The sequence below is a fragment of the Solanum tuberosum genome, unplaced genomic scaffold (genome assembly GCF_000226075.1).
Source record: "Solanum tuberosum cultivar DM 1-3 516 R44 unplaced genomic scaffold, SolTub_3.0 scf00146, whole genome shotgun sequence".
NCBI lineage: Eukaryota > Viridiplantae > Streptophyta > Magnoliopsida > Solanales > Solanaceae > Solanum > Solanum tuberosum.
The window spans coordinates 399,174-410,225 of record NW_006239076.1 but is presented as its reverse complement, the minus strand read 5'-3'; the positions used below and the strand labels follow the sequence as shown (position 1 = coordinate 410,225).

The 11,052-nt window shown below is 34.0% G+C and overlaps 1 protein-coding gene across 1 annotated transcript; it reads right to left on the bottom strand.

The window, feature by feature from the left end:
- Positions 1 to 2,027: 2,027 nt before the first annotated feature.
- LOC102601957 (acetyl-CoA acetyltransferase, cytosolic 1) lies at positions 2,028 to 8,606 on the bottom strand. The gene is made up of 15 exons (XM_006353034.2): positions 8,500 to 8,606; positions 7,569 to 7,631; positions 6,795 to 6,893; positions 6,528 to 6,701; positions 6,293 to 6,398; positions 5,634 to 5,772; positions 5,185 to 5,262; positions 5,024 to 5,089; positions 4,528 to 4,613; positions 3,859 to 3,958; positions 3,645 to 3,755; positions 3,520 to 3,561; positions 3,197 to 3,283; positions 2,976 to 3,084; positions 2,028 to 2,239 (listed from the first exon to the last, which is right to left on the bottom strand). Exons 2-14 carry the CDS (start codon positions 7,603 to 7,605, stop codon positions 2,995 to 2,997), a joined length of 1,215 nt encoding a protein of 404 aa, XP_006353096.1. The 5' UTR covers positions 7,606 to 7,631; positions 8,500 to 8,606; the 3' UTR covers positions 2,028 to 2,239; positions 2,976 to 2,994.
- Positions 8,607 to 11,052: the final 2,446 nt, after the last annotated feature.

The window sequence follows — 11,052 nt, the reverse complement described above, 5'->3', positions numbered from 1 at the left end:
TGCTTTTCTCTCATTAATGTTATTTCTCTCACCTATTAATTATAATAACATTATATAATTGATTAATTAATTAATAAATTAAAATGATTTGTTAATACTTGTAATTATTTATAAGTGATAATAAAAAAAGTAAATATGAAGGCTGTAATATTAACCATTAAATCGATGTGTGGAGTGAGTTTCCATTTGAAAATGAGCATATTGACCATAAAAATATTCAAATACAACTTTAAGTTGTCTTTGAAACACCCGAAACCTTATTTTCATCTGTTCATTTTTTAATTTACTCTAAAATTTTATTTTTATAAAATAATCTCATAAAAATTATATTTCATGTTTTTAAAAAGTACAGTCAAATTCTAAATATCTATTTCAAAAAATATGAGCAAACACGATTCCAATTTGAAAAATTCAAATTGAAGTGTTCAACCATATTTCGATGTGAAATTTGAAAAAAAATTATTGTTTTCAAAGTGAAAATGATATTTTTTGTGAGTAATTTGATGTGAAAAAAGTGAACACTTTTTTATTATTTTTCAAATTCTTAAAAAATTTGAAATTTAACATCAAGTTGAATCATGAATTTTTAGAGTAATTTCCCTGGATAGTCACCATGTTTGGGAAATTACCTTGGAATATCACTTATGTTTGTTTTAGGACCACAATATCACCCAACTTTACCTCTTTTCCTCAAAATATACTTGCACAAAATTTTATATATCTCTCTCCTAATAGGATGCCATGTCACATTATTCCTTTTTCATTATTAACATTTTCTTTAAAAAAAAATTTAGACAACCCATATTACCTAGTAAAAAAAATTTACATAGCCCAAAAATTTCTACCCTAGTTCTAGGGGATTAGGCGGCAAATCCAAATATGAGCTCCTCCGATTCTTCAAGAAAATAGCAGCGATTTTGTTTAAAGAAATTATTTTTAAAAAAACAAAATCCTACCATGCAGAGAATTTAATAAAAATTAAAAAAAAATTAAAACTGAAGCCAACGATTTTCATAAAAAGCTTTTTAAAAAAATCTTTACCCTTTCAGCTATTTAAATGAAAATTAAAACTGAAAATCGCTGCTTCGGCATCGATTTTTTCTTTAAAAAACTTGTTTTTTTTAAATGGCTGCCGCCGAAAATTTATGTAATTTAAAACTTGTTCTTTATGTTTTTTTTTAATTCCTTAACAAAAAATCGCTGCTATAATGATTTATTTATTTTTTGAGAAAATCGCTGTCAAATGCAGTGATCTTTATTTCTTTAAACGGAACGGCATCAATTTTTGTCAGAAGAAAATCGATCCGTCAAGAGGGATTTTGCCCTTTTGGTTAATTTTTTTTTGATGTGCCCTTTTTGTTTTTTGAATGAAAAAAATGACCCTTTTAGCTTCGGACTCCCTTTTTGTTGATATTTTAATTCATTAGAGTAATAAGGTAATCATATTGTCAAACTACAAAGGATATAATGTTTTTAAAGAATTTTAAAAAAATGTTAATAAATAAAAAAGGAATTAAAAAAATAGTTAATAATGAAAAAAGAATAAATGTGACATGGCATCCTATTAGGAGAGAGATAATATTTTTTGTGTCAAGTATATTTTGAGGAAAAGAGGTAAAAGTTGGGTGATATTGTGGTCCTAAAACAAACTCAAGTGATATTCCTAGGTAATTTCTCAAACATGGGTGACTATGGAGGGAAATTACTCGAACTTTTATGGTCAAACATGCAACTCCGGAAAGAAGTGAAAAAATTTCTTTGGCCAAACAAACAAGTCCAATCTCTCACTTCAGTCAATAGACATTGCTCTGTATAGTTAATTAAAACTTAAAAGCAACACTTTAATCCAAAAATATAAAAATACACAACTGTTTATTTATAAAATTAATTTTTATCAACTTTAGGCGTCTTGTCATAAGATTTGGAAGCCACCAATTAACCTATATCTTATTCATGTTAAATATAAACGTATCAAATATTTTATCTAACCCGTTTTCGATCCGACTAGCTGCTTGCCATTCCTAATGTATAATTTGAATAACAAACTCTATAACAACCTTTGGAAACTCTACAACTTTTAGGGAAGTAATCACTATGGAATTTATTTATATGTGAAGAGTACAATTGCTTGAAAGAAGACAGAAAAATTTCACAATCTTCACTACTTGAAGACACCAACCACTCAATCTAATTAATCCATTGAAGCTCCATCTCTTGTAACTAAGCTTGCAATACTCACCTGCAATCAAATTAGCAGCTTACATAAGACAACATTTGCAAGCAAAATTCTACTTATCGTTCTATTGCTCCGTATAGAAATGAGAGGGGGAAACGATAGAGATGGCACAACGCAATATGATCATAGTGCACAATCACTATTTTCCTTCCTAGAAGTCTAACTCTATGATTTGATTGAAATAGTGAAATTTCAACGTTTGAGAAGCATCAAACATTTGACAACGACTAAGGATATGAGCAACAACTCTCAATGCATGTGGAAGAACGAACAAAGTGTGAATCGTTAAGCTTTGCACCTGAGCTAAACTAATGTTTCATGGTGAATGAGGGGAGAATTGCTAGCTGATAGAGGTGGTTAATTTGTAGGTGCCTAGTTAAAAAATGTATGGTTGATGCTAAAGGTGTTTAGCTATCGGCTAGCATTTCTCCCTGAGCAGATTCCCCTGCTGGATTTTCAAATATATTCAACGAGTTACATACGATTATTACAGAACCACATGAACAATCTAGTTAACATTTTTGTCGCACGGTCATCTCAGTGATAGTCTCTTATATTCACTATAAATTCTTCTTGTTCTCACACCACAGCTGTCCCGTTGACACTTTTCAAACATTAATGTCCAATCTATCAACTACGTCCTATATAATCCATAAATTTCACTTGAAGTATGGTATGCACTATGCAGAATCATATAGGTAAGACTTCATTCAAATGAATTTCCTATTTTAGGACTTACCAAGGACCGAAGAAATGTATTACATAAGTTCTACAACAAGGGCCGAGGCACCGCCTCCTCCATTGCAAACACCAGCAGCTCCGTATTTGCCATTTTTCTGTCTCAATACCTGCAACATTCCATCGGAAAGATGCAATAATAAACATTTGAAGGCGCCAGTGTTCCTAAGGTTTTGAATTTAACTTTGGTAATAGTAAAGTATTCCGTCTAGTAGCACATACCCCAAGTAGAGTAACCAATATACGAGCTCCACTACATCCAAGAGGATGCCCCAAAGAAACAGCTCCACCATGTACATTAATTTTTTCCTGAAAGAACAATTTGAAAGGATACTTCAAGACCATGATCATTGTTTCTGCGCTAAATTATGTACTGCTAAGCAAATAATAGAAATGTTTTAAGATCCGCCAAACTTGATCTGTATTCGTATGAATGGATAAATCCAAATAGTTTCTCTAAAGAACAGATCCAGTCTAATTTTCTCAAAGTTGAAGAAATTAAGATATTTAGAAGCTCAAGGTAGAGATAGAGAGAGAGCGCTCACTGGATTAAGACCAAGCAGCTTTTGATTTGCAAGAGCTACTACCTGCAAGCAGTGTCTGTTAAGGAAGTATTCAGACAAAAGAAAGAAAGCTAGTTTAAAAGAAATACAAAAAAAAAAAGTCATACCGCAAAAGCTTCGTTAATTTCGTAGTAATCAATTTGAGAAGCCTCTAAACCAGCACTTTTGATGGCTTTTGGAATTGCTTTAGCAGGTGAAATTGTAAATAGTTCAGGTTCCTGCACGGTTAGTTGAATTTACGCGTCAAGATTGTAAAATTGACAGACATGCCCAAGTGAAAACAAAAACTTGTACATTCTCCAGATTCATAGATAAAAGTACCTGTGCAGCATCTGCATATCCCGAGATCTTAGCAATCACGTCTAGTCCAAGTTTTACAGCTTTCTCTCCACTTACTAAGACCAGTGCGGCAGCACCATCACTGTAAAGGGAAATAATTCACTTGCCAATTAATTTTGAAAAAATTGCAAAAACCAGTTATTTCTAATGGATTATAAGAATTGAAGAAATCAGATACTCCTGAGGCAGGTCGAAGATGACATAAAACTACCAATCGCTACAGCCCTAAGGATGCAATGAAGAACTGTACTTTTTTTTTTGAGGAACCTATAATCGTAACAGATACTCCCTCCGTTTCAAAAAGATTGATCTGATTTGACTTGGCACGAAGTTTAAGAAATTAAAGAAGACTTTTGAATCTTGTGGTCCTAAATTAAAGTTATGTCAAATGTACAAAATTGCCCTTAATCTTGTGGTCTTAAACATGCCACGTGGAAAGCAAAAAGTAAAATGTTACCAAAAAAGGAAAGAGGTCATTTTTTTGAAACTGACTAAAAAGGAAATGAGGTCATTCTTTGTGAAACGAAGGGAGTATACTACTTTCGCTATAATTACAAAAGGATAAAATGCATTTAAATTTAGGGTAACACACAACATATTTATAAATGAAAGAATTCAAAGAAAAGGAAATGGTGCATGTAACTCACAAACCTTATGCTAGAAGCGTTACCAGCAGTCACAGTACCATCTTTTTCCTTGAAGCTTGGTCGGAGTTTCCTCAATTTTGCGCCATCAAACTGGCAAGACAGAACAAAATGCATGAGAAATGTAAAGCTGACAGCATTGAAGTTCTATGGCTGGATATATAGGCGTTGTAAAATCTCTGTTGATGTATGTTTAACCAATTTTAACTACCAAGAAAACAAAGTCGTCCCTTTGATCCTTGGGCATTTGAAAGGCATATACTGGCATACTGCACTCGGAAAAAAATTCATTCCCTTCTTCAGGTCAAAAAAATGATGCTTGTATTGATACAAAATTTGGCATTCAATTTTCAGAAAATAACTCTTTTTGTTTGCATTCCCATGCGCTCGTCATACATGATTAGGTTTTTGTGTTGGTAAATTCATTGAACCGCCTCAAGGGAAGATGTAAAGGACAAAGACATCTATGGTATTTAAGTCTTGCTTGCAGTATATGTACTCACCTTTCCGGGACCTTCATCCTTATCAACAATGGTGGATGGTTTTCCTCTTCCACCGGGCACCTCAACCTGAAATTGCCCGGAAAATCATTTAAAAGGAGTGCACGGAACATTTTTACTTTAGCAATGAGCTATCTATAGCATCGAAGATTTAGTTGTTTTACCGGCACAATCTCCCATGTGAAAGCACCAGCTTCCTGTGCAGCAATGCCACGTTCAAAACTTTGAACTGCAAAGTTATCCTGCAAAAATATTGTTCAGACATAAGCACTTAACTCCTCTTTTTGTTTTTGGAAAGGAAAAGATTGGCCAGACATGCAAACACTTGATAACAAAAGGATGGAACATAGAAATGAGAGAATGGTAGTTTTTCCACAAACGAATAGTGTGATAAACAAGTGACAAAAGAACATAAAGTCGGAATTGTCCAACTTTACGAAACAGAGAGAGAGGGAGGAGATGCAGTGTATCACTTGAATCTTTTGTCACAAAAACATCTTTATATGGTAGAATCGACAACGAAACGCCAAAAACAGTATGCCAGTGTACATCAAAGTCAAATAATGGTTATTGAAGCTATATTATTCACATAAAAAGAAATGTGAAGACAAACCTGATCCTCTCTTGTGATTTTGTGATTCTCAGCACATATTTCAGCACAAACTCCCATACCACAGTCATTGTAGACATCCGTCAAACCATCTTTAAGCATTCCATCAACAAGACTATCATGACCTAGACGAGATCCCTTCCTGCAAGGGTGCCAGTTTAGGCCATTAATGAATTGAAGAACAATGTTGATCAGAAGTAGTAAAAAACAAGAACAGAAGTGGGGAGCGACAAGTCTACCACATGGAACAAACCATATACAATATTAGACCCTGGGGGTAAGGGGGAAGATCCAAAATGCATATGGTGGAAAGAGAGAAGATCTTGGAAATGACCAAAGCAAAAACATGGAATATTAGAAGTGAAAGGAAAAGAAAGTTAAAACAGCAACACAGGCTCGCTGTTTGAGTGTTCATTAAGTTCGTCGTTACACGTAAGAATAGGACATATTCATGCTAAGATCAAACAAAGGGAGCATGGGAATTAACATTACAATGAATCGTCCCCAAATAGGTATACGACAAACAATTAGGAAAACGCCATTTAATCTCCTTATAGTTGTGAATTCAGTAAATTCTTTCCTCTCTTGCTCTCTTTCGCTGAGGGGGGAGGAGGGTGGAAACCTTAAGTCTGAATGGTGCTAAACTTTTGAAGAAAACAAACCTTGCTTCTGCAAAATACTTGGGGACATTAGACATGTTTTCCATTCCACCAGCCACAACAACATCATTGATGCCCAACTGTATACTTTGTGCTGCAAGCATAGTTGCTGCAAAGATATATATAGTAGCATTTAGTTACAAACAAGTCACGTCTCTTGGCCCTTATAACATTTATATAAATGGGGATAAGGGTTCTCTAGGAAATGATCTACTTATTGCAACTCGACGGTGCACACCTTTCATTCCAGATGCACAAACTTTGTTGACGGTAGTACAAATCACTGTATTGGGTAGTCCTGCACCCAATGCTGCTTGTCTAGCTGGAGCCTGCCCCAAGTTTGCACTGAGGACATTGCCGAAGAAAACTTCTTCGACAAGTGACGGGTCAACATTTGCTCTCTTGATAGCACCTAAAGTTGCATTAAAAAGAGAGATCACTCTATGCCATTTGACAATGATTCTCTATAATGAACAAATTATGTCAAATTAGTGTAGAGTTTTACCAGCAATTGCAATTGATCCAAGTTTAGTCGCTGAAACTGATGAAAGAGAACCAAGGAAGCCACCCATCGGGGTACGGGCAACACCAACAACACAAACATCTGTTCAACAAAAGCATTAAAAATTAAGCAATAATGAGAAACTAAAATCTAAGGAACCTTGTGGTCCTGAAACAGAAAGCAAAAATGTAAATAAGCCTGGGTATACAACAACTTTTGGTGTCAATTTTATCAGAAAAAGGGAAAACGACAAGCAAATGGTACGAGGAAAAACACTTAATGAAAAAGAAGCTGTTTCTAGGTATTGGATCTCCAGTAGAAACGTCATAATTCAGGTAAAGAAAAAGATGTACTTGCAAAATTTTGACTCTCTAAGATAACAAACATCAAAAGGGCATTTCCACTCTAAAGGTCTTAACTAGGAATGCATAATTGAAATATGCATTTGAAAATTTCCACATTTATGATACAAAAGTAAACACTGATTTAATAATATTCTTGAAACATAAATATAAAACTAAAGTTACATCCAACAATTACTTTTAGTTTTAAAGAAAAGCTCAGACAACAAAAACTGAACAAAGTACTCATCTATCTACATGTGCTTCACTCCTCGACTGGAGTGAAGACCTATTTCTTATCATGCGATCTTTTAACAACGGTAAACAAAAGCAACAAGAGAAGTGGCACATATTGAAATTACAATAGTTCGATGCTGAAATATAAAGAAATGAGCTTTATTTTCTAAGCAATGAACAAAAAGAACAAATGCGTTACCTCTAGGCTTGATTGATTCTGCAGTTGCTGGAGCCATCGTGAGTGATATATGTGAATAGTAATCTGTTTTCACCCAAAACAAATAAGAATTCTCTCTATACACAATTATTAATATGTAAGAAACACAACAACATACTCAATGAAATCCCACAAATAGGAATAACTAGGGCGTAGGTGGAACAGAAAATTTAGCTACTTCTTAAGGCTATTAAATTCCAATATCTTCTCGCCTCAGCAGCCTGATATCTGCCACTTAGGGACGGAGCTAGGTAGGGCCATCCCCTTTTGGCAGAAAATTGTACCATTTAAACATGGTTAAAATTATTTTTTATGTAATAAATAATAGACATTAACCCTTTTAGCTTCTTCGTGTGTTTAATTTCTATATTTTGAATCTCTTAATGAGAATTCTAGCTCCACCATTGCTGCCAATATTATTATCATATACTCTATAGTAAAGGTTATTGATGTCTATCGGAAACAACTTTTCTACTTTCACAACTTAGGTGTTTAAAATCTAGGTATACACTATTCTCACCAAACCTCACTTATGGAATTACACCGCATATGTTGTCATAGTAAACGTTATTTATGACACTCTAAATTGATTTTCCTACTTATTTTTAAAAATTTGTGCCTTTCTTTATGCCTGTCCTCTTTCTACAGGATCTATATTACTACTTATTATCATCTCTGTATCGTTCCAATTTTATCAAAAATGTAGCAGACATAACATGAGCTAAAACAAGCTTGAGAATAGAGAAGTGGAAACAAATTCATAAAAAAAAAGAAAAAAGATTTTAGATCCAAAAAATGATGAACAGAAAGTTAATTGATTTAAAAATACCTTACGTATCAGATCTAATGAACAAATAAAGAATTGAAAAATTGAAGAAATATTAAGAAATGAAATTGCATGTTGGAAAAATACCTGTGTAATTAAAGTTTGGTAGGTGAAACAGAAGAGAGTAAAGAGTATGATATGCAAATCCAACAGAAGCGGGAGACTATTTATACACAAACAAAGGGGTGCCGGTGGGAGAAGACAAACGTGGGTATTTTTTTCGATGCTCTAATTTTTGTCTTTTTTTTAATACACACCGGTTTTCTAACATTATAAAATTAAATTATTAAAAATATTATAAATTAAAATTATTCTTAGACATAACTATTTTTTTTTTTTTGATTTGCACCGGGTGTCCGAGTCTCTTTGAGCCCCGACTAATCCCGGGGGTGCACAGGCCCTCGGCAAGGAGTTTCCCGCAAGTGCACCACGGTTAATTCAGGTTTTACCCAGTCCGATGGCCCTCAGAAATTGTTTGCACCCAGTGGGTTTCGAACTTGAGACCTTGAAAGGGAGCAAACCCCAAGGCTCAAGTCAATTGCCAGCATTTTTTTCTTAGACATAACTATTATGATCTTTACTTTTGAGTATACACAAATAGACAATTAAAATTTGTATAAAATTGAACATAGACATATCTGTCATTTATGACTTCCTACATGACAATTTTGCATCCTACGTGTATTATGTCATGTAGGACACATGTATTACTTGTTCAATTTTATACAAATTTAAGTATCTACTTGTGCACACCCAAAATCGAAGGACATAGATGTCAGTTAAAGCCAAGTTAAAAGGCATATGATTAAAAAATAGTGTAAAAATATTAAGTAAAGTTGATATAACTCTAAGGCATAATACATAAATGTGTCATTTAACTTGCCCTCATTATACATATATAACCTCTAACTTTGAGTGTGCACAAATAGACACGTAAACATGTATAAAGTTGAACAAGTACACACGTGAGTCTTATGTTTTATTCATGAGGTTTGAAAAATAAAAATATAAACGTGTGAATAAGCCAACAAATACAATTCCAAGGAAGTACTAGTATATAGTTTATAAGTATAAAAAGTTAGTTCTGTTAGCAGAGACCTTTTAGCACGTTTGGATTTTTTTGGGTTTAGAATTGTACTTTTTTATTAAAAAAAACGTGAAAGATTGGTCCTGAAACTAAATTAAGAGAAGATTAAAAAAAATGATCACAATGGGATTTGAACCTTGGACGTGAGGGCCAATCTAAAAGGATATTTATCACTACTCTACAACTTACTTCTTATTCATAAAGGGGTTCAAAATTATTATATCTACATAAATTCAAAAAAATTACTTTCTATATACATCATAATTTTTTGCCGAGGGGGTTCGGGTGAACCCCCTGAAGATCACGTGCCCATGTATAGGACACAAATTGTCACATAGGACGCCTGTGTCTATTTGTTCAACTTTATATAAGTTTAAGTTTCTACTTATAAACACCTACAACTGAAGGACATAAATATAAAATAAGATCAAGTTAAAAGGCTATTATACCTAGCTCTAATTATATGGCAAATGACCTTTAACTTGCAAGATACTCCATGTTGTGATCGACATAAAATAGTTTCGAAGACAATGAAAAAGACATTAAGAGGAATCTCTATATATACCTCAAGTGCTAAAACTTGTAAATTTGGTGGTATATATGCACATCTAGCTAGTTCATTGTAACGACCTGATTCCGTCGTTATGTGAAAGCCAATGGGGAAAGGATTGGAGACATAAAACTTTTTCGTAGTAACTTGAGATTTCCTAGCCTAGTTCAAATTTGGACGAAATCGGAGTCAATGAGGTCTAGGGAAATATGGTAACAAATGAGAGATCTATTAATGAATTTGATTACATTAGTGGATAGTTAAGACGTTAAGGATCCCGTACAACTTTACGGAATTGAATTCGGGTGAATAGAACTCCTAAAACTGATCTTAGCGTGAACGGGTGTTTTCTGAGTGTCATATGATGAAGGTGTGTTGTGAAAATGGGGGTTTGGAATTCTTAATTTGCTCACTGGTTCCGTGCAAACAGTTGTGGCGGAATTATTTCCGTCAGGGGGGGCCGCCATAGCAGGATAGACGCGACTTAAGTCGGAAATAAAATCCCAAAATCGTTTTATTCTGCACTTTTCGACTTTGAGAGCTAAAGAACGACCCCGGGTGTTTTCTTGACAGTTTTCCACCATTCTTGAGGCAAAAGGTAAGGTTTTTACTCACTGAATCCATGTTTCAATCCGTAGAACTTAGTTTTTTGGGTAATTATCGATAGGGGAGGGTTTTGATCTGTGATTTATGGTGGAAAAATCCCTAAACTGAGTATGGGGGCCAAGGGTTTGGTCTAGGGTTATTAAGTTTGTTATAATCCGGATAATTAGACCTTTGATTGTTGATCCTTGCATATAAATTGTTGTTTGTAGACCTAGAACAAGCAGAAAGAATCTGGAAATGGAAGATTCAAGTGTCTTAGGGGATTCAAGCTTGGATTCAAGGTAGGTGATGGTTGCGATTTCATGTTGATGTGATATATGTTTGTAATTGCTTCATTACAATGCATGTATGTATGTGAATGAAATCTATTGATCACACCTAATGTAATTGAGTATGA

Coding starts and splice junctions, on each gene's coding strand:
- LOC102601957 (XM_006353034.2), bottom strand. CDS start 7,605: ATGGCTCCAGCAACTGCAGAATCAATCAAGCCTAGAG. Junction 5,773..6,292: donor AAGTATTTTGCAGAAGCAAG/GTTTGTTTTCTT, acceptor GCACCCTTGCAG/GAAGGGATCTCGTCTAGGTC. Junction 3,756..3,858: donor GATATGCAGATGCTGCACAG/GTACTTTTATCT, acceptor CTAACCGTGCAG/GAACCTGAACTATTTACAAT.